This window comes from Tenrec ecaudatus, chromosome 2, assembly GCF_050624435.1.
Source record: "Tenrec ecaudatus isolate mTenEca1 chromosome 2, mTenEca1.hap1, whole genome shotgun sequence".
NCBI lineage: Eukaryota > Metazoa > Chordata > Mammalia > Afrosoricida > Tenrecidae > Tenrec > Tenrec ecaudatus.
This window is the reverse complement of record NC_134531.1, coordinates 198634537-198659570: the sequence shown is the minus strand read 5'-3', so window position 1 is coordinate 198659570 and position 25034 is coordinate 198634537. Positions and strand designations below refer to the sequence as shown.

The 25034-nt window shown below is 39.0% G+C and overlaps 1 protein-coding gene across 1 annotated transcript; it reads left to right on the top strand.

The window, feature by feature from the left end:
* Positions 1-21856: 21856 nt before the first annotated feature.
* LOC142440349 (olfactory receptor 14C36-like) lies at positions 21857-22822 on the top strand. Its single transcript, XM_075542810.1, has one exon. The coding sequence runs from the start codon at positions 21857-21859 to the stop codon at positions 22820-22822; it is 966 nt and encodes a 321-aa protein (XP_075398925.1).
* The last annotated feature ends 2212 nt before the right edge of the window (positions 22823-25034 follow it).

The following is a 25034-nucleotide window of genomic DNA, read 5'->3' as shown; positions in this document are numbered from 1 at the left end:
TTACTGGAATTTTTCCAACTGGTTTTCAAATGTCAGTGCTAGCAAAATCACCCATGGTGGACAGATTTCAGTGGAGCATCTGTATGAAAACCATCTATGAAGAAGGCATAGTGATCAACTTATGAAAATTAGTTAATAAAAAGCTTATATATCACATTCGAATATTGTTTGACATATAGATTTTGGGCATGTCATCAAAAGGGATCAATCACTCATTGGAGGAGAACTGCATATTGGTGATGTAGAGGCTCATTTATGAGAATGGAGCCCCCAGTGAGATGGATTGGTACATGACCCAAACGATGGACTTGTACATGTCAGCAAATGTGAGGATGATATAGTAGCAGACAACCTTTGTGTCTAACCTGGGTGCTTTACTGCCTATATTTAATTCAAAGACGGTGGAATGAAACTGTCTACATCAAAATTAACATCATTGGGCCCAGTATTCCAGCTGTTCTACCTCAGGACATCAAAATTGTAACCCCATCAATAAGTTCCTTGTGTGGTTCAGGAGATGTATGTAATGCAATATATCTGATCAACATTTTGTTCAATTTGGTAAGTGTTGTATAATCAAAATTTAGCTAATGACCCCCATTTTAAAAGCTCATATAAAGAAACTAGGGGACCAGTTGTTCGAATATTGTTCCTCTTCATAGCATCTGTCACTGACCTGAAGTTTTCTTACATTTCTTTGATGATCTTGTTTGACTGTCTTTCCAGTTTGTTGGAGTGTGCCTGAATGTCCTTGAGGTCGCTGGTTCACGTGTATGGATTTTTACAAGAGCTGTAAAAGCCCCCAATAAAGTGATCTATGTTCTATATCCATATATATATTAGTGATTGTCTGTGTTCTATATGTATATGTAACATATATATAGTGCATTATGTCCCATAATCTTATGTAAACTTTGTCCAAACTAAAGTAGTTCCTTAAACTGAGAACCTTGTTTTTTATCTCTGTTCCAAAACCTTAAAAATATTTCCCAATATTGTTTCCTATGAGTGTCTGTAATGTAATGTTTTCTCGTGGTGTTATGAGTTCATTAATTAAGTTTTAGTTCATCAGCACAAATAGGCTAAATTAATAAGGTATAACAAGCATCATAGAAAAGATTAACCCCGAGACTTCCGGGAAGATGGCGACGGAGTGACACACACCAGAGGGACTCCACAGAATACAGCCAAGGAGAGTTGCTCAGAGTGAAATTCAATGGCACTGGATCGCAGGAGGTGCATCATAAAGATAAGTAGGCACAGATCCACGGGGTTTTGAGGGGCTGGGGGCTTTTGGCTTACCTCAGTGGAAGCCGGCTGGGGCTCGACCCTAGTCCAGTTGCCGGATCTGCCCAAGCCGGGACCATTTGGAGCCTGTAGCAGGGCTTGGTCTCAGCACAGCCACAGTTTTTCCCTATCTGCCTCAGGGCAGGAACAGGACTCTTGGGGCTCCACCTGCAGGGATCGGGGTTCATCTGCATTGTTGCTTCTGTTTGCGTCTCTGCTTTATTTTCCCACACAGCCTTGGAGGGCTGCGCAGGGGCTTTTTCAAGGCACAGCCGCAGCCGCAGCCGCAGCCGAGCAGCGTCGTCTGAGCAGGGAATAAACCCAAACCCCCACAGCTCCATAGGCAGGGATCAAGCTTCAGCTACACGGCGGCGTCTGTTAACATCTCTGCTCTCTGTCCCCCCATTTCTCTGGGGGCGGCTCAGCAGTTTTCTTGCGACCCTTCTTGGGGCTCAGCTGCGAACTACCACTGGGGCTTGGGGCAGGGAGTAAGCCCTTGTAGATCCACAGGCAGGGAGTGGGACTCAGTTACATAGTTTCTTTTTCTTCCCTCGCTTCCCTGTACCCCTGTACAGTCTAGTCTCACTTTTTGATTTTTCTCACCCCCCTTGTTCCTGCCCTGCTCTCTCACACTCCATTGCGGACTTACGGGGCACTCCCATTGCCCTAGGGCATTTGCGCCTGGGTCACACCCAGCTAGGTGAGCTCAACCCTGCATAGATAGCCCAAGGCTAGGGTAAGGCCTGCTTGCTCTCCAGGGGATACTCCTCAGACTTCTCACCAGGGAGTTCCTGCCTGTGTACCTGGGGACATAAGGCAGCTCAGCCAACACTTATCAATAGTCAAACCAATAGCGGGAACTTCAGCCCAGCCTCTGCAACACTGGTGCAGGCAGTCGATCTGCCATCTGGGGCACTCCCCTAATAGGGAAGCCACAGGAAGATAAAGTGGTAGGTTAATCCCATAGCAAAATCAGCTGTAGGCAGATCGAAGAAGAATTCCTATAAGTCTTCCAGAGAGAGACTAGAAAATGGCACCTGGTCCCTCAAAAACAACTCAACGCAAACAGCCATCACCCCCAACGACCTCAACGAAAAAACAGGAAAAACAAAAGGCAAAGGAAGAAGATGTCCTGAACATAACAACATACATAGAAGAAGCAGACATTGAGATGCCATACAAAGAAGCTCTCAGAATGGTGCTTGGAGCGATGCAGAATATGAGGGAAACACTACAGAAAAAGGATGAAATGATAGAGGAGATAAAAGACATATACCAAAGGAAAATACAGGAGCTTGAGGAGCAGGTAACGAAAAACAATAGCAGAATCATGTTCCTTGAGAATCGATTGGAGGAATCAGAGAACCGCATCAGTGGCGTGGAGGACAGCCAAGCAGACTTTAATAAACTTGAACAAAAATCTAATAAGAGCATCAGAGAAGCCGAAGAAAACCTAAGAGCTATGTCTGATGCTATGAAGCGGAACAACATTAGAATTATTGGCCTACCTGAGGAAGACACAACAAAGACGTCATCTGCAACAATAGCAAGAGAATCCTTGGAGGAATGCTTCCCCAGCCTAATGAATGAAAACCAAGCAACCATCCAGGAGGCTGAAAGAACACCAGCACGACGGGACCCCAAGAAGAAATCACCAAGGCACATAATAGTTAAACTTTCAAACTTTGAGGAAAAGGAGAAAATCATGAGAGCAGCTAGGGAAAAGCAAGCAATCACATATAAAGGTTCCCACATAAGGATATGCTGAGACCTATCAGCAGAAACTATGAAAAAAAGGAGAGAGTGGAGTAACATATTCCAAAAATTGAAAGAAAACAACGCAAATCCAAGAATACTCTACCCAGCCAAATTATCGATCAAGATCGATGGAGAAGTAAAAGTCTTCCCAGACAAGGAAAAACTCAAAAAATATGTTACAACAAACCCAGCATTACAAAAGATCCTCGCCGACTCAGTATGGGCAGAAGAACAACACTCACCAAGCACAAATAAGACACCAGCACATAGAACAACCTCACCCAGAGCACAACAAATAGAAAACAGACCCCAAGATAGCATTGGCTTAAGGATGGAAAGAAGTCAAGAATGATACACACACAAAACACACACTAATGAGAAAGGAAAGTAGGAAAACTCCCAACACAAAAAGTATAAAATGGCATCACAGAGTCCGCACATGGAGATAATAACCCTGAATATCAATGGCCTGAACTCAGGCATTAAAAGATTGAGACTAGCAGAATGGCTTAGAAAACACAACCCATCAATTTGCTGCCTACAGGAGACACACCTCAAGGCTACAGACAAAAATAGGCTGAGAATCAAAGGCTGGAGAAGGACCTACCAAGCAAACAGCAACACAAAAAAAGCAGGGGTTGCAATCCTTATCTCGGATAAAATTGACCTCAAAGTGCAAACCATAAAAAGAGATAAGGAGGGACACTATATAATGCTCAAGGGAATGATAGACAATGAACCACTAAGCATTGTAAACATATATTCCCCGAATGAGAGACCAGCTCAATACGTGAACCAAACACTCCAAAAGATTAAGAAAGAAATCACAGACTCGACAATTATAGTGGGTGACTTCAACACACCACTCACTGAGAAAGATAGATCACAGGGAAAGAAACTCAACAAGGAGACTAGAGAGCTAAACTCCACAATTAGACAATTTGACCTAATAGATATTTACAGAGCTTTTCATCCAAATACAAATAATTTCACATTCTTTTCAAGTCCTCATGGCACATATTCGAAGATAGACCACATGCTGGGGCATAAGGCAAATCTACATAAATTTAAGCACATTGAAATAATACAGACCTCTCTCTCTGACCACTGTGCCATAAGACTGGAAATCAACAAAAGGAAGACAAAGAAAATAAGAGCAAATAATTGGAGGATGAATAACTCTCTACTGCAAAAGGAGTGCATACTGGTGCAGATCCGATACGAAATCAGGAAATTTCTCGAAACCAACGAAAATGAGCACACGACGTACCAAAACTTATGGGACACAGCAAAGGCAGTCATCAGAGGAAGGTTCATAGCAATACAAGCACACCTGAGAAAGGAAGAGAGACTCATGATGGATACGCTGACACAAAATTTACAAAAACTAGAGCTGAGTCAGCAGGACAACCCTACTAATAGCAAAAGAAAAGAAATTATAAAAATCAGGGCTGAGATTCAGGAGAGGGAAAATAAAAAAACTATGGAAAAAATTAATATCGCTAAAAGTTGGTTCTTTGAAAAGATAAACAGGATCAATAGACCATTGGCAAACCTAACCAAAGAAAGGAGGGAACAAATCTCAATAGCAAGAATAAGGGATGAAAGAGGGGTCATTACAACAGACCCTAATGAAATCAAAAGGATAGTTACACAATACTATGAAGGATTGTACTCCAATGAATTCAACAATTTGGAAGACATGGACAAATTCCTGGAAAAACAATCCCTCCCTAGACTATCCTCGGTGGACATCAAGAATCTCAACAGACCCATCGCAATAGAAGAAATAGAAAAGGTTATCAAGGGATTACCAACAAAAAAATCCCCTGGACCAGATGGATACACTGGAGAATTCTACCAAGCATTCAGGGAAGAACTAATACCAATCCTACACAAACTGTTCCAGAACATAGAAAAAGATGGCAAACTACCAAACTCCTTCTATGAAGCTAGTATAACTCTGATACCCAAACCGGGCAAGGATCCCACAAGAATTGAGAACTACACCGATATCCCTAATGAACATTGATGCAAAAATCCTTAAAAAAATACTAGCCAACAGAATACAAAAGTATATAAAACAAATAATTCACCATGACCAAGTGGGATTCATACCAGGGATGCAGGGATGGTTCAACATACGAAAGACCATTAGTATTATTCGTCACATTGACATGAAAAAGTATAAGAATCACATGATAATATCAATAGACGCAGAAAAAGCATTCGACAACATCCAACACCAATTCCTGTTTAAGACACTAGCGAAAATAGGAATGGAAGGAAAGTTCCTCAAGACAATACAAGCTATATATGAAAAACCAACAGCCAAAGTCATAGTCAATGGAGAAAAGACTAACACAATCCCACTGAAAAAGGGAACCAGACAAGGATGCCCCTTGTCTCCACTCCTATTTAATATCGTGCTGGAGGTTTTAGCTAACAGCATAAGGCAAAGAAGTGACATCAAAGGTATTCGTCTGGGGAAGGAAGAGGTGAAACTATTGTTATTTGCAGATGATATGATTTTATATATGGAAAATCCCAAAAGTTCCACAAGGGGAATACTGGAAGCAATAGAGGAGTTTGGCAGAGTGGCAGGATACAAGATCAACAAACAGAAGTCCATCGGACTGTTATACACATCAGATAAGACCACAGAAGAAGAGATCAAAAAGGTGGTGCCCTTCACAATAGCCAAACACAAATTGAAATATCTAGGGATACACTTGACTGAAAAAACAAAAGATCTATATAGGGAAAACTATAGAACACTATTACAAGAAACCAAGAGCGACCTCAACAAATGGAAGAATATTCCATGCTCTTGGATTGGGAGACTTAATATAGTTAAGATGTCAGTTCTTCCAAAGGCACTATATAAGTTTAATGCTATCCCAATACAATTACCATCATCTTTCTTCAAAGAAATGGAAAAACTGATTACCAACTTCATATGGAGAGGGAAGAAGCCCAGAATTAGCAGAGAACTCCTCAAGAAGAAGGACACCATGGGAGGGCTTGCTTTACCTGACTTTGGCACATACTATACAGCCACAGTTCTCAAAACTGCATGGTATTGGTACAATGACAGATACTCAGACCAATGGAAAAGAACTGAAAACCCAGAAATAAAAGCATCAGCATACACACAGCTGATCTTTGACAAGGGCCCCAAAAAGATCAAATGGGAAGCAGATGCCCTCTTTAACGAGTGGTGCTGGAAAAAATTGGATATCAACATGCAGAAAAATGAAGCAAGACCCTTATGTCACTCCATGCACAAGAATAAACTCAAGGTGGATCACAGACCTTGAAGTTAAACCCCAAACTATTAGGGCCATCAATGAGGGAATTGGGACCAACTTGAGAACTTTGGCGCAGGGAATACACAGGCTATCAGAAATAGGGAAGGACACAAACACAGAAGAGGCACAAATAGACAAATGGGATATACTGAAGATAAAACACTTGTGTACATCTAAAGAATTCACCAAGAGAGTAATAAGAGAGTCCACAGACTGGGAAAACATCTTTAGCAATGACACATCAGACAAAGGCCTTATTACTAAAATCTACAGTACTCTGCTAGCTTCCAAAAAAGCAAAAAACCAATAGCCCACTTGAAAGGTGGGCAAAGGACTTGAACAGAAGTTTCACAGGGGGCAGAAATCTGAATGGCCAACAAACATATGAGAAAATATTCCCGATCTTTAGCCATAAAAGAAATGCAAATTAAAACAACAATGAGGTACCACCTGATACCCTCAAAGGTAGCCCAATTCAAAAAATCAGAAAGCAACAAGTGTTGGAGGGGCTGTGGGGAGACAGGAACTCTCATCCACTGCTGGTGGGACTGTAAGTACGTACAGCCACTATGGAAATCAATCTGGCGATACCTAAAACAGATGGAAATAGAGTTACCATATGACCCAGCAATCCCCCTACTGGGCATATACCCAGAAGAGGCAAGAAACAAACCAAGACCAGACATCTGTGCTCCAATGTTCATTGCGGCACAGTTCACAATTGCAAGGAGTTGGAAGCAACCCAAATTTCCATCAAATGACGATTGGATTAAAAAACTGTGGTATATACATACAATGGAATACTACGCATCACTAAAAAGCAGTGATGAACGTATGAGGCACATAGCGGCATGGGAAGAACTGGAGGAAATCATGCTAAGCGAAGTAAGTCAGGCACAAAAGGACAAGTACAACATGAGTCCGCTGAGGTAAGAATTAAAAAAAAAATTTTTTTTAAAGCAAAAGTGGCATAGGGAAAAAAGCTACTGTATACAAACATTTTAGGGGTGAAGACAGTGTAGTATGGAAGAGACCAGACCAAACCCAGGGATGTACATGGTAGACAATGGTGGAGGAGGTGGGGAAAGGAAAACAAAAGGATGAATACAAGGAAGAAAAGGGTAGTGGGGTCATGGGGCATTAATCCACCCAAGGGGAGGGTATTGTTTATATCTCCACAGGGAAAGTGGGACCAGACTTCAATCCAGTGTCGCAAGGTGTGAATGCAATATCCCGGCGTGGAGGAGGGAACCGGTGGAGAGGTCTGGGAGGCTGGCCCCAGCACCATAAATTAAGTGGATTCCTGCCCCTCCCCCAAAAAGAATTTGTTTCAAAGGACGACATTGACTCTGCAGCTATGGGAGATGGACATATTTGATCAGAGGACACGGGAGCAGATGAAGGGGCAGGAGGAGAGAGTGGAGCACAGCCTGGCCCACCAGGCCGTGATGATGATGTTCCTGAGTAGAGCAGCCAGTCCACAGAGAGAACAACATGGCTGGCCCTACTATGAGACAAGATGCCCCTCAGTGACTAAGGGCGATACAGGGGACAGCACCGGAGACACAGTGTGGGAATTGCACCTGACCTGATCCCACCACACCGAGGCAAATCACTGGGGGAGTGCAGCGGAACAGCAAGGGAATGGAGTGGCAAGGTCCCCAGGGAATGCTGAAAGTGGACTTTGGGGCCAGGGCGTGGTGACCCAACAGACTGGACTGGAAAACGCTCCTAAGGGCCAGCAAACGATCCCTGAACTAACTACAAGCTTTTCTCTTGTGAACTGTTTTGTTCTGTTCTTTTTCAGTGGTTTGTTTTGGTTGTTTTGTTGTCTTGTTGTATACTGTTGCTTTGTTTTCCTCTGTCTAGTTTTCGTGCATGTTAGTGACTCCACAGGTCTGTCTGAATAGGACAGGCTGGATGAACTATCTGGATGAAAAACAACGGGACCGACAGTTCCGGGGGGACTTGGGGTGGGGGGGTAGGGGGGTAAGGAAGTGGGGTTAACAAACTCAGGGACAAGGGAAAAACATGGGACCCCAAATGGTAGAGAAGGGGGAGTGGCAGGCCTGGTGGGAAATGATCAAGGGTAAGGTTGCTTAGAGAAGAGGTATACTCTAGCCCAGGTGGCGATGAAGCATGGTAGTAGGGCAGGAGGAAGGTCAAGGGAGATGGAGGAAAGAGCTAGGAGTCAAAGGGCATTCATTGAGGTCTAGACAAAGACATGTACATGCAAATATATATAGGAGGATGGCGAAATAGATCTATGTGTCTATATTTTTAGGTCAAGTATTAAGGTGGAGGAAGGACCTTGGGCCTCTACTCAAACACTCCCTCAATGTATGAATACCTTCGTTTATTAAATTGGAACTCTATGATGCTCACTCTCCCAACACAACGGCTGGAGCCAAAGTGGGTGAACAAGTAAATGTGGTGAAGAAAGCTGATGGTGCCCGGCTATCAAAAGAGATAGTGACTGGGGTCTTAAAGGCTTGAAGATAAACAAGCGGCCATCTAGCTCAGAAGCAACAAAGTCCACATGGAAGAACACACCAGCCTCTGTGATCGAGTGGTCCCAAAGGGATCAGTTACCAGGCATCAAAGAACAAAAAATCATATCATTGACTGCACACCTCCATGATAGGATCGCTGAAGACAAATGGGTGCATAAGCAAATGTGGTGAAGAAAGCTGATGGTGCCCGGCTATCAAAAGAGATAGTGTCTGGGGTCTTAAAGGCTTGAAGGTGAACAAGCGGCCATCTAGCTCAGAAGCAAATAAGCCCACATGGAAGAAGCACACCGACCAGTGCGATCACGAGGTGCTCAAGGGACCAGGTATAAGGCATCATGCAAAAAAAAAGATATAAGTGTGGGTATGTATGTGTATATATGTGTACATGTATATATGTGTGTGTATATGTGTATATATATATCATATTAAATGAAGGGGGAATTGCAGAGTGGAGACCCAAGGCCTAAGTGTCGGCCAATGGAGATCCCCTCATAGAGGGGTTTAGGAGAGGAGATGGGTTAATTAGGGTGTGAGGTAGTATCGACAAAGAACACAGCTTTCCCCCAGATCCTGGATGCTTCCTCCCCCCAACTACCATGATCCGAATTCTACCTTGCTCGGCTGGATGGGACAGAGGCTGTACACTGGTACATATGAGGGTTGGAGGTACAGGGAATCCGGGGTGGATGATACCTTCAGGACCAAGGGTGTGAGGGACGATCCTGGGAGAGTGGAGGGTGAGTGGGTTGGAAAGGGGGAACTGATTACAGGGATCCACATGTGACCTCTTCCCTGGGAGAGGGACAGCAGAGAAGTGGGGAAGGGAGACTCCGGATAGGGCAAGATATGACAAAATAACGAGGTATAAATTACCAAGGGCATATGAGGGAGGGGGGAATGGGGAGGGAGGGGGGGAGAAAGAGGACCTGACACAAGGGGCTTAAGTGGAGGGCGAATGCTTTGAGAGTGATTGGGGCGGGGAATGTGTGGATGTGCTTTATACAATTGATGTATGTATATGTATGGATTGTGGTAAGAGTTGTTTGAGTCCCTAATTAAATGTAAAAGTAGAAAAGAGAAAAAAATGATTAGGGCAAAGACTGTACAGATGTGCTTTACACACTTGATGTATGTATATGTATGAACTGTGAAAAGAATTGTATCAGCCCCAATAAATTGTTAAAATAAAAAAAAAGAAAATATTAACCCCATACTATGTAATAAAATACTAATTATTTTATAGTGAAAATAGAAATCTTCATATAGTAGAAAAGTTAATATTTATCATTAACTTTATCTGTACAACTTTATGGTTTAAATACCATGACAAAAATCTGTTTACCTACCTTAAGGAAAATTCAACTATTTTCCAATAATATGATCATTTCTGCCTAATAAGTATTCTGTGAAATTCTGAACCTGCAAGATATACACGAAAACAGAAAATCACTAATATTGAAACTTTTATACAAGGCAGTAAACGTACAAAGGATGGAAATAGTTCCATGAGGGGGCAGATTGGATAATTCTGCATTGTTTCAAATCATTAAAGAGTATCAGCATTGTACTCCTTCATCATATTTACTCAATCCATATGTTGAACAAATAATTTGAGAAGCTATAATCTGTGCATGAGAAAAAGGTATCAAAATTGGAAGAAGATTGATTAAAGACCTGTAATATGAAAAAAAATACTAGCTTGAAAACATAGAAGAGCTTTTAAGCATTTAATAATGAAGAGCACAAATTTCAAACCTCCTGCACAAAGTTTCCAATGAGCATAATGAAATGTCTGGAATTTCCATTCTCCAAAAGTTATTCATATTTTCTTTATGATCTACATAGTCAAATGTCTTTGCATAGGCAATAAATTACAACTAAACATCTTTCTGTTATTCTCTGCTTTCAGCCAAAATTCATCTGATATCAGCAAGGTTTATTAAACCCTTGACTGTGGGATTATGAAGAGACTTTTCCCCAGCTTTGTCTGCACAAAGATATGACAAACAAGAGAGGCTATTTTCCAGCACTTGCTGTGAGGTCAGATGCTTAGAGACAACCTCCCTGAAGGCATTTTCCAGACCACTGTCTGGTCCCACCTCAAGAGGGACCCACTCCCTATTGTTAAGGACAATGGATTGCTTCTCACTGAAGGGTCTCAGCCATCTTTCTGGTCCCTGTAGGTAGAGTTCACACCCTATTGTTAATGGTTTCAATAGGGAGCAGGGGAGCAGATCAAACCTTCTCAATGACATCCAAAATTAAGCTTCCTTCTGAATCTAGGATCCACCCATCTTGTCAAATGTGTATCCCCTATACCTCCCTTTCCTATTGCGTGTCTTCTGCCAGAGAATACCCCTCACATTACTATCGTACCAACAGCACAACCCTTTCCTGTGACGTACACCCCCCCAAAGATATATGAACTTTGGTTAGCAATAAAGAAGTTCTCTCTCTCCCATCCTCTCCCCCTTCTCATTCGCTCCTGCAATTGCCACCTTCCACATGGACCACCAAGTGAGCATACTGCCATGAAATGTGTCTGACTCCATTGTTTCAATTTATCTTATATCTATCTTATTTTCTATAACTCTACTATAATCTTTACTTATTATGACTACACAATTGCACCTAAGGGACCTGTGATGATTTGTTAGGAGCGGGCTCCCCTGACACTTGACTACAATTAATTATTCAATAACTATTATTTTTTCAATATTAGCCTTAATTTCCTATGATCCACACAGTAAAATGCATATGCATAGTCAATAAAAAGAAGTCTATATCTTTGGGATATTCTTTGAGTTCATCTAAGACATATCTGACAACAGCAATGATAATTTCATCCTTGTCTTCTTCTGAATATAGCTTATAATTTTGCACTTTATTGTCATTATAGTGCTGTAACACTTTCAAATTACCTAAAAAATGTTCTGTGTATTTAATGTTACTGATAGTGTTCAATTATTTTCACATTCTGTTGAAATACTTTTATTTGAATTCTGCATGGTTGTGGATTTATTGCAGTTTTTTGTCAGATTTATATATTCCAATATTCTTGACACACACACAACTGAGTACTTTACGGATTCACTATATTTTTAACAGGGTAGAGAAACTAAATTGCACAAGTTGAACTAAGATAGGAATGATTTGAAATTGGAACATGTATTTTACTACACGGCCCAATATAGTACATCGAAACTAACATTCATCACAACAAGATGACTTGTATAATGCATTCTGAAAATTTTAGTAATTCCAGAAAAGATTCCATTTGCATAACAAATATCAACAGAAAATTGTTGGAAAAATCAACACATTTTAACATTAGTGACCTATGCATAGTCTCCTTCCTTGCCTGAAAGGAGTCACCTTCTAAGGCTTTACAGTTTTCAAATTTATATAGGAGATGGCACCAGAAAAAAATTGTTACTAGAATTGTATTTATTTCTCTCACCTCATACTACATATAATCACAGAATAGATATTGTGGCATGGTCTCTTTCTTCTGAGTTAATAAATCAGAAGATCTTATATAAAGAGCAAATGAAAAACTAGGGAAAAATCACTTGAGAATGGTGATATAATAATTTAAAACCTGTGTCAGAAGGTATTTCTAATCACAATTTTTTGAGGCTATGACATTGAAGTAATTGTACAATGAAACCAACATCTTATTAAATAAATTGAAAACTCATTCCAAGCCATTTTTACAAAATTGATGGGTTTTTATCAAAGTGTAGTGTGGGAGAACGGATGGAGAGGATGACGCCTTCATAGCACCTCGAGGTCCTCTATGACTAATGCCAGTTTAAATCTATGCCTTATGAACTATTCTCGTGTGTGTGCTTACATTACAATCAAAGTAATGGTGCATGAATAATTTGTTATTGAACAGTTTCTGGAAATTTTGTCTCTTGCTTGCCTTTGCCATCAGTAGGCTATATACTTCATTGATGTACAAGTCATTTCATGGGTGGATAAGTAAATGCATCCCCATAAGAAAATTAACTGTAATAGAATTATATATAGATTTCTATTATATTTTACTATATGTAAGAAAACAACGTATTATATATAATGTTTTATAAATGTAACACATATATATTCTTTTCCACTTTATCTGTAATTCCAGGATGTTCTCATAGTATATTATGAAAGAACATATCACATGGTTCATTTTCTAGATTCCGTATCAGCATCTGCATATACCTACCGAATGCGATCAAATTTTATTCTGAGTCACAGCAACTATATAGAAGTAGAACTGCTCCCTATGGCTTATGAGGTTATAAATATTGTTTAAACAGATCCTCTTTATCCAAGAGAGTGGCTGGTGGGATTGAACCATCATACTTTTAGTAAGCAGCCCACGGGTAAGCCCACTACTCTGCCATGGCTCCTGTCTACCCATAAATCATCAAAAATACCTGACAAGTTTCATGAATGTATGCATCAAATGATTCATTATAAATATGAATGAATTGCATCCTTCAGATCTTTGTAGAAAAGGCAAAGGATCATTGTTCTTACCTTTCAGGAAGACCGTCTTTGAGTATTCTGGTTGCAATGCAGCCAAATCTTATGCAGGATATTTCCTGGCTCAAGGGAAATAGTTCATCTTTTACAACATCTTTCAAATCAGTTTGAGCGCTATATATTGTCATATTTTAGCAGATATTTGCATTAAAATCTGTCAAATTATAGATTTACATTTGACTCTTCTTTTAAAAATTATAGTTCAGGAGTGTTCAGAGGAAGGACCATAAATATTGATGGAACCACACATGTACTCTGTCAGTGATCTGTGAGGTTTGTTTATATTGCTTTGAGTGTCATTTTGAGTCCTCTCTATGTAAATTTTTACAAATATAAAAATCATAATGTAAATATTACTTGAAATAATATTTAGACGTGAAGAAACTGAGATGAAAATATGCATGAAAGACACTCCATAGCTAACTAGCACGTAATGGCAGAGGTAAGACTCACAGAATATCTTTACTGAGGTGCTGAAGCTTCAGTTCCCTAAATTGTATATGGAGCTTCAAAGTAAAAACTTAAAGTTGATTGGTAAGCATAAAGTAAGCACTGTTTTCTACTGTGTTTTTGAGTTGTAAAATCCTTCTGTATTTCTGTAGTAAGGTATAGTCAAATGAGCAAAAGTAGAAGTAAAATATGGATATAAACAAGAGAAATATAAAGTATTTAAAAATCTAAACCCTTAGAATATGAATTTTATACCTATAATTAAGATTTTTTTATTTTTAATCATTTTCTTAGGGGCTCATACAACTCTTATCACAATCCAAACATACGTCCAGTGTGTAAAGCACATTTGTTTATTCATTGCCCTCATTATTCTCAAAGCATTTGCTCTCCACCTAAACCTCTGGCATCATCTCCCCATTTTCCCATCCCTCCCTTCTCCCCCCCTTCCTCATGAACCCTAGATAATTTATAAATTATTATTTTCTCAATTCTTGCCCTGTCCGAAATCTCCCTTCACCCACTTTTCTGTTGTCCATCCCCCAGATTCTGTTGTCCATCCCCCAGTTGTCCAACCCCAAGAAGGTGGGTTCCTCCTTTCTAACCCACCTTCCCTCTGCCCTCCCAGTGTCCCCACTCACACCACTGGTCCTGAAGGGATCATCCACCCTGGATTCCCTGTGTTTCCAGTTCCTATCTGTACCAATGCACATCTTCTGGTCTAACCAGACTTGCAAGGTAGAATTGGGATCATGGTAATTGGGGGCGGGGGAGGGGCATGAGGACGCATTTAGAGGAAAGTTGTATATTTCATCATTGTTACATTGCACCCTGACTGGCTGGTCTTCTCCCAGAGACCCTTCTGTAAGGGGATGACTAGGAGCCTACAAATGGCCTTTGGGTCTCCACTCTGCACTCCCACCCTCATTCACTATGATAAGCCAGGGTGTGGTGCCCCAACAAACTGGACTGGAAAACACTCTTAAAGGCCAACAAACAGTCCTTGAACTATCTACAAGCTTTTCCTCCTTGTTGTGTTTTGCTTCGTTGTTTGTCATTGGTTTCTTGTTGTTTATTATTGCTTGGTTTTGCTCTGGCTTGATTTTGTGCACGCTGTTATCTCTGCAGTTCTGTCTAAAAAAATAAGCTGGATGAACAATCTGGAGGAGAAAACAATGAGACCAACAGTTCCAGGGGGGCATGGGAGATGGAGAGGTGGGGGGAAAGGAAGTGGTGCTAACAAGCCCAGGGACAAGGGAACAACGAGTGATCCAAATCGGTGGTGAGGAAGATGTGAGATGCCTGATAGGGCATGATCAAGGGTAATGTAGCCAAGAGGAATTGCGAAAACCCAGGTGGGGACTGAGCATGATAGTGGGACAGGAAGAAAGTTAAAGGAAATAGAGGAAAGAGCTGCGAGGCAAAGGGCATTTATAGAGGTCTAGATAAAGGCATGTATATATGCAAATATCGGGCATATTTACACACGAGGATAGGAAAATATACCTATGTGCATATATTTATTGGTTTAGTATTAAGGTAGCAGAGAACATTGGGCCTTCGCTCAAGTACTCCCTCAATGCAAGAACACTTTCTTCTATTAAATTGGCATTCTATGATGTTCCCCTTCCCAACACAACCGCAGAACACAAAGCTGGTGAATAAGCAAATGTGGTGAAGAAAGCTGATGGTGCCCGGATATCAAAAGATATAGTGTCTGGGGTCTTAAGGCTTTAGGGTAAAGAAGCAACCATGTACAAAGCCCACATAGAAGAAGCACAGCAGCCTGTGTGATCAAGAAGTGCTGAAGGAATCAGTTATCAGGCATCAAAGAACAAAAAAAATCATATCATTGTGTGCTCGCCTCCATGATAAGATTGCTGTAGACAAATGGGTGCATAAATGAATGTGGCAAAGAAAGCTCATGATGGCCAAGTATCAAAAGATATAGCGTCTGGTGTCTTAAAGGCTTGAAGGTAAACAAGCGGCCATCTAGCTTAGAAGTAACAAAGTCCACATGGGTGAAGCACACCAGCCTGTGTGATCACTAGGTGTCCAAAGGATCAGGTCTCAGACATCGTCAGAACAAGATATTTATAAATAAGAAGATGCCCTTCCTTACTAAGACAATGATTCCAAGGCAGTGTTAATAAGCAGGATGATGTTAAAACAACACACAATGCAATAAGGATCAAAGAACAACTCAAAACTCATGATCCATTTGAATGCATCCTGAAATAAAGAACAAAGGGGGAAGGACACATTTATCTTGCAAGTAAGACACCAGTCTGAAAAGTACACCAGTCATCCCTCCATGCCCTTAGCATATATATCAAAGTGCACATGAAGAAGTGGCTAGAGTCAGATCAATATGTAACTCTTCTTGGATTATAGTACTAATGATAGGAATTGGATTCTAGGTAAATTCATAAGACTCAGTTGGATAGAGTCAGGATTATAAAGTAAAATAGAAAATGATATTGAACAACTCTGTGATCAACATAGTATTTTAGTTACGAAATCAATGATCTCTTGTGTCAGCTCTTGATCATCATGTTTTAATTCAATAAGTAGACTCTTCTGGTTTCAGACATACAGGAAATCAGTAGAGCGCCCTGGTGGTGTAGTGCGGTTTGAGTTAGGTTGCTAACTACAAAGTCCTCATTTGAAATAACCAGCCCCTCTGTGGGAAAAAAGATGAGGCTTTCTCTTCCCATAAATATTTATAGGCCTGGATATCCGAAGAAGTTGCTAAAATCCTATAACATTCTATCAAGCAACAACATGACTGCAAACCTTAGCTGATGAAGATTGCTGTTGGGGCTATGTGCCCTCCAGTCACTGCTGACTCAGAGACACTACGTCAACAGAACGCAACACTGCCCGCCTCTGTGCCACCCTCAGAATGGCTCTTGTGTTCGAGCTCATTCTTGCAACCTGTGAGTCGATCCATCTTCTGGAGGGACTTCCTCCTTCTCTCTGCCCCCATTCTTTTGAAGTGCTTTACCAGACACTGCTAATTTGTCCAAAGAACCTGACATCAATCTTTGCCATCCTCGCTTCTGTGGCTCATTCTGTCTGTCCTTCTTTCAGGACAGATGTTTGGTATTTTAGGAACTTTCCAGATTATCTGCCTGCACCTTCACCCAAATGTATCCATTCTACTTTGGTCTTCCTTGTTCCCCGGCCAACTTTCACATACACATTAAGTCATGTATTCACCATTACAATATCCACAATACAGAAAATAATAGTTTCATTGCACTAAAACATTTCCTACAGTGCCTACCCACCCGTCTCTTCTCCTCTGAACGCCTGGGAAATCATTGTGTTTTCATTCTTCCTTCCGTTTTTCGTTTTACCAGCTTGTCCTGCAGTCGGGGTCACACAACATGCCGCCTGTCTAGCTGCTTTCTTTCCCTGAGCAATAGACAATTCAGTTTGCTGTGCTTCTGTTTGTAAATTCAAAATCTTATCTTCATCATTATTAAATAATATTGCATTCCATATATATACATATATATGTATATATTTTTTTCATCTGTTGATCTTTTGAAAAAATATCATGAGTGCTTCAAGTTTGGAGCAAATCTGAATAAAGCGATGGAGTGAGAATATACTTGATGACAATGAAAACATGAAGAAAGTTTAAATAAGTATCCGTTGAAAGTATTTTATGCGTTTACTTGTTCTTAAATCGATTGATTAAATACCTGGATCTATGATTGCTTTCCAGATTGTAGGATAAAGTATACTTAGCTCTGTACTATCAGACGTTTTATAAATGTAATGAATGAAATCTTCCTTTCCTCCAAAAATGAATGACAGCTTCAGGTGCTCTGTCTCCTTAACATCTTGGTGTTGCCAGTGATTTTCCTTTGACTCATTATGTTAGTTAGATAGATTGTCTCAATGTTGTCTTCATTTCTAATATCCTAATAACATTAGCTACTGAGAATCTTTTTATGCACTTCTGCGCCCTCTGTATATCTTCTTAAGTGACTCTTCTGATATACTGCTAGTTTTAAACTGATTTACTTTGTTGTACTGTGAATTTTTTAAGGATTTATATATTTTAAGTAAAAGCACCTGTACCATAACTCATATTTTGCAATTGATTTCTCCCAGTATGGATGGCATTTCATTATGCAATAAGACCAAAGCCCTCACAGCTGGAAAAATAATAACATGATCATGATAAATGGAGAAAATGTTGAAGTTGGCAAAAAGATTGTCTTACGTGGATCCACAATCAATGCACGTGGAATCAGCAATCAGATCTAAAGTGGTTTCCATTGCCTAAAGCCGCTGCACCAGACCTCAGTCGAGTGTTCAAAACAGGGATGATCTTTTGAGCACTCGGGTGCAAACGACCCAAGCCCTGGTATTTTCCAGTGACTCAGTTGCATGTGAAGGAGGACAGTAATGGGACAAACAGATCTGTATTGGAAGAAGTGATGTCAGAATGCTCATTACAGACAACAACTCTGTGATCAAATCAGCAATAGGAGCCTGGACTTTTCCTTCCCGGACTGTACTTACAATCCACGAAAATTCACTCTAAGAATAAACAATCTATTACAAGAACTGAGAATTTTGTGCATGTTTAAATCATTATCTCAATCTTCATCATTTTAAAAGTCAAATATATTAATATGTCTTGATACATAATGGTTGGATTCACACTTAGGTTCCTGTTCACTGTCCAGGTAGAGTCAATTACCTTCTGAAATCCCTTCCTGGGAACTGGCTATTGTTGAATGCCCAGGGATGCACTCCCAGGGGTTTCTCTAGTGCCATCAGCCTCCTCTTGGTCTTAGATATATCTGAACACAGAGATATTTGTTATAAAACAGAAGGATTCCTGGCAGCGTCTCAGTCATTTTGAGAAATATGCTTACTCATTTTTGTCTTCACTTAAAAGACTGCAGCATTACCTGTCCAACACATAAAATAACACCTTGTGAGTATTTGCTGTTATTGGTTAATTTTTTTCTTACCCTCCTCATTGTTACTACTCGAGTAGCTGATTTCATTTCCTCTTTGTACAGGTAACTGTTTTATGCAGAAATGCTGTAAATGAGATTAAAATATAAAACTTAGGGAATGTACTCACATACATGAACAATTTTTTTTTAAATCTATCTGAAAAAAACTCAAGTCATTATAAGAGAATTCATACTTATTCCTAAAAGCTCAGAGGAGTGGGAAACAGCCTTTTACCTCGCTGATTCTAGAAACTGAGGCAGTTACAGAAATAGTCTGTGGACGGTGCTTAGCTGGAGATTGTAATTTTATATTAAATATTTAATCAAATATATTTTCTTTTAACAAAAATTATTTTCTATTGTTGATATTTACTAATTATATTTTAAAATATTTTTATTTGCTAAGCATTCAATTTTATATTTTCTTCGTACATAGTGACTCAGTGATCACCTGACGTACAAGTAAATTTTATACATACAGTTCCTTTTACTTTAACTATAATTCTAGTACTTTCTGATATTATATTATTGGATATATAAGCATCTGGTCATAATTATATTTACACAGATCCCATCAAGACTGCTTCCAGCCCATTTTCTGCCTATAATTAATTTCACAATATTTTGGAAATTTGAGAAAAGTATAAATAGATTATAATTTGTTATATGTGCGTAACTGAAAAATCCATCAATGAACAAAATATATCTTACAATTTGGGGTCTTGAAAGAGTATCCTCCCAGTTGTTCTATCAAAGTCAAAGAACAACTTGATTCTATATTTGGACAGATGGGAAAAATCATGTAATTCACTAATCTTCAAGAAAAAATGCTCCAATACCTGATACACAAGATCTACCAGAAAATATACAGCTAAAATATGTTAAGCCTTTCAAACTCTACCCATACCATGTCAGGATATTTTATATCATCGTGTTTATTTTGAAAACAAATGATTTCACTAAAAAAAAAGAGGGTGCTGTGCTCAATTTACTTTTGGTTTACTCATTAGAGTTTAGTCCATACTATTGATATGCTTCACTGTCGCTGCAACAATGTGTGAAAACTAGGATGTGAGAATGGCGTGGGACCAGGCAATATTGCATTCTGTTGTGCTTAGGGTCCCGGTGGATCACAGCCAATTGAATGGCACTTAACAACAACAATGGATATGGGTACTCATTGCATTGTGACCCAGAAGGTCAGCAGTGAGAAACCACCAGACGTTCCAGGGGAGAAAGGTGGGACTTTCTACTCCCATAAAGAGATACAGTCTCAACAGTCACAGAGGAATTCTACAATGTCCTATATGGTTGCTAAGAGTGGGCATTGATGCGGGACCATGAATTTGAGAGGTTTCTATAATTTATAGATATAGAGTGAAATAAATGTTTAGTGCTAAAAGAAGCACATGATCAATCCTTTTGTCTATCACTATGATGAATTCTTGTTGACTTTTCTTCACCATAGAAACATTTTGGGTTCTCCCGATATTTGAAATATTTTACAAATATAAACTAAATAATTAGTTGTTAAATATTTATAAAAATGATACTAAGGATTTCAAACATTTCACTACATAGTAAATAAATGACAGAATACAAAACATATCTTTCCCCGAGGGTCACAAAAATTCAATTCAACTAAAGAGTCATATAAAATTCATGCTGGACACCTAAAATTTCTTATTGTTTAAGACAGTTTTTCACTATATGTTCAAAATATTAAAGCCTGTTGAATTTCTATTATATGGTAGTTTAAGTCTGTCATTGACTTTTATGGGAGTAGTGTTAACCAATTACTAGTAATATCACAATTGTCAGAAAAAATTGGCATGAATGAGGTACCTATGATTTTTCAGTAATTATATTGAAACTAATTGATTTTACAGTCCTAATAAATACTCAATCAGCAGGAATATTTAAAACAGAAAAAGCAATAGAAATTTAGTATAAAATTTAAAAGGAAGTTATATAAGTTTTCATAACTTATCCTGGTGGGCAACAGGAGGGCTGTTACAATCCAAAGTCCTGGTGGAGAGAGAGCAGCATGCGATCATCTATCCTGTTAGAAGACAACACTGACTACCACGGAGTGTCTTCCACACACGTCTTCATAGATTCATAGACCAATTGTGGGTATTTTCATAATACTGTTCTTTCCATTTAACTTGTGGATACAATTTTCTATATTGCATAGTAACAATGAGAATTACATTCTAGATATGTGAATATTATAATAAAATGGTGTAATTATGATTCATTTTCTTAATTATGGTATCTAGATTAAGGAAGAAGAAAAATTACCCTTTAAAATGTAATAAAATATTTTACAAAAGGGTAGAAAGAGAAAATGAAATGTCTAAATAAAACCATAGCTTCTTAGCTGTTGATGAGAACAAATATATGTGGCAAATAGAAAAAGATTATCAGAAAGAATAATTCTTCAGGGTCTATCCAAAGGAAATAAAAAATTTCGTGTGAAATGGTGATGGAAAGAAAGATTAAAAAATGGTATTTCCATCGTAGTCAGAAAATGAAATAAAATCACTGATAAAAATTGAGATGCTATGAAAAAACTGTAGCCTACTCTTTCTACGTGGGTTGTATTTTGGTCAACATTTAATTATATACTAAATGTGTCCTAATAATATTCATACATAGAAATTACCTATATTAATGCAATAAATCTGCTGGGCAAATTTTTGATCTTTGACTCCCAATATTACAAAATAACCAGTGGAAGAAATGAAGCACAACTTATTTTGCTGCCACTCAGAAATATATTACGCTAGGAGAATTTCATACTAAAGAAATTATATTAAAGGAACATGAGTTAATATTGTGATACTTTATACTAAAAACCCCAGATATAGGAAATATAATGGACAAATGGGAAGAAATCCATGGATTTACTGCATTTCTTTCCCCCTTTGATTCTTCTTCTTCTTCTTTTTTTTTTAGGAATTGTTTACATGTGGCTCTCAAAATCTTAAAAAATCATACTAAAATGCCTAACTCTACCCTAGTGACTGAATTTCTACTTACAGGATTTTCTGATGTGTGGGAGTTGAGAGTCTTGCACACAATGTTATTTTCACTAATGTACTTGGCGACTCTCACAGGGAATCTTCTCATTGTCACAGTGATCACTGTTGACCAAAGACTTCATACCCCCATGTATTACTTTATCCTGAATCTCTCTGTCTTGGACATGTGTTACATTTCTGTGACTGTACCCAAGGCGTGTGTCATCTTCCTGCTAAACAACAGGGTGATTTCCGTGGTTGGATGTGCAGCTCAGATTTTCCTCGTGCAGTTATGTGCTTATGCAGAGTTGCTGCTGCTCACCATCATGGCCCGTGACCGCTACGTGGCCATCTGCCAGCCCCTCCACTACCATGTGATCATGACCCCTCGTGTCTGTGTCCAAATGACGCTGGCCTCTGTGCTCAGTGGTATGGTCTACGCAGGTGTGCACACTGGGAACACATTCCATTTGTCCTTCTGTCATTCTAATGTGGTTCATCAGTTTTTCTGTGATACTCCCGCTCTGATGAAGCTCTCCTGCTCTGACATCTTAACCAATGAAATTGTAATTTTTGCCTCTTCTGTGATATTAGGTGGTGGCTCCTTTTCCTTCATCACCATGTCTTATGTTCACATATTTTCTACGGTGCTCAAGTTTCCAACCGGAAGAGAACGAAGAAAGGCCTTTTCCACCTGTATCCCACACATTCTCATTTTCATAATTTTCCTCGGCTCTGGTGCTACTGTGTATCTGAAGCCAACCTCCAACTCCCCTCTGATACAGGACATGGTCATTTCTGTGTTCTATTCTATAGTCCCTCCTTTCTTGAATCCTGTCATCTACACTCTTAGAAACAAGCAGATAAAGGAGGCTGTAAGGCGAGTTATGAGAAAAACACTCATTTTTTCAGGAAAACCCTCGTTATTCCAACACATTCCTACTTAGATTGTAAAAGCTGACAATAATTCAAAGTTAATGTTTTCTTAATTTCCTAACTTTGGCTTAGGTTGTAATTAAGAACATTTTAATTTATGTGCTAGCAATGAAATAATAGCACACACTTGATGTTTTTTCCTCTATTAAAAATACACATTTGTTTACACCTATGACTCCACTGCCATAAACTTGTATCTTTTGCTAAAAGTGTATTTCCATATATTCTCTTTTTAATATAGTATGCAAGGGAACCTTGGTTGCTGAATGTTTACCTGATTGACTGATGACCAAAAGCTCTGTGTTCTAAACTTTCAATCACCCCATACAAGGGAAAAACTTGGTGATCCAATCCTGTGACCATCACAGACTGAGACACCCGCTCCAGGGTCATGTGACAGAATTAACTTGATGGCCACGGATATCAATAACAGATAAGCCACATTAGCTTTGTCTGATGTCATTATACCACAAGACACACAATGTAGCATTTGTTATGTTTACAGCTGCCATAGAGTTAATTTTGACTCAGACTTCTTGTGAAACTCTAGAACTGCCCCAGCATGTTTTCATATCTGTAAAATTTTCATGTCTTTAAATTTTATTGAAGCAGAATGCTAGTTTTATCCTGTGGAGTTGCTGAGTGGATTCAAAGAACATTCATTGTTTGTCTGTCTCTTTGTTTTTTAGCAAATAAATTAGTAATTTGAAACTAAATGGCTCCTAATCTTATAACTAAAGTAATACTAAAAATAAGCAATATGACAAATAAAACCTGACCGTATGATAAGAGTTTGCATGGTAGGCATGCTGTTGGTAAGAAAAAATTTATTGTGCCTTTCTATCCTTTCCATTAGTTGCAAAGGATAAATTTAAATTATAAACCATTTTATTAAAAATATTATTTTATGTGAGGTCATATAGTTTCTTACTCATGTTATTATTGTTAGGTGCCATCAAGTCAGCTCCAGCCCATAGCAACCCTGTGCACAACAGAATGAAACACTGCACAGTCCTGTGCCAGCTGGTAATTAATTCCTATGTCTGCTCCCATTGAACCACCCACTGTGTCAATCGATCACATTGAGCACCTCCCTCTTTTTCCTGCCCTTCCACTTCACCAGACACGATGACCTTCTCCAGGGACTAATCTCTCATAACAGTATATCCAAAGTATATAAGGTGAGGTTCTGCCATGCTTGCTTCTAAGAGACCCTCTGCCTTACTTTTTCCAATACAAATAGTTTTTTTTTCTTTTGGGGGTTGAAAGAAGTGAATAGAATTGCAGCATTAGAAATCCTACACCATCTTCATAATTATTACTGTGCTTTAGGCTATTGTCGCATTCATTGTGTCAAAGATCTTTTTATGCAGAGTTTAGATTCTTCCTCCTTGTGTTTTTTTTTCTGACAATCTACATTATATTCAATAGTCTTTCCTTTCACTATAATTCAAATGAACTAATTCTTTTTTCTTCTTCCTTAGGCCTTGGACAGATTTCATATGCATGCTGAAAAGTAAGACAGCTAACATGTAAATGATAGCATTTAACCTTTGCCATGTTTGGAACTGTGTGGTCTAAGATAATTAAACTTGCTCTGCCAAGAAAATAAAATTAGGGTACACTCCACTCTCATGTGTTTTTTTGCTTCTTTATTGCTCTTTCTAAGAATGATTCTGATGCATATGCTTAAAAAGTTACAATGATAAAATCAAAATGTTACGTACTTTATATAGATATATATACATAAACTTTGTTCATGTAAGAGTTCCCATTATTCTTAGAGTACCCTTTCAAATTTGTTACCGGTATTATCTGGTAAATAGAAACATTGTTTACCATATTTGGTCAATAATTGGTAAATCATATCTATATTATGATTTGATTTTATGTTGGACACACAATTTATTTTTTATTTGAAATTAACTGAGTGGGAATCAACAAAGAGACTAGTGGGTATTGTGGGGAATATGTAAAAGACACAGGAATATGTTTGTTGACATGACCAGTGACACAGCTTCTGACATGGGAGGAGAGATGGAAAGAAAATAAAAGGACTGTGAACAAAGCTGGTGTGCAGGGGTAGAAGAGATAAAGGAAAGGGGGGACCACTGCACTCTATTGCCTCGCCCTCAGGAGACCCTTTGGACTCTGCACACTCCTAGTTAGCCCGATTCCTGAACAGCCTGCTTCTGGTCCTAGGGTTGCATGTATCCACTCTTC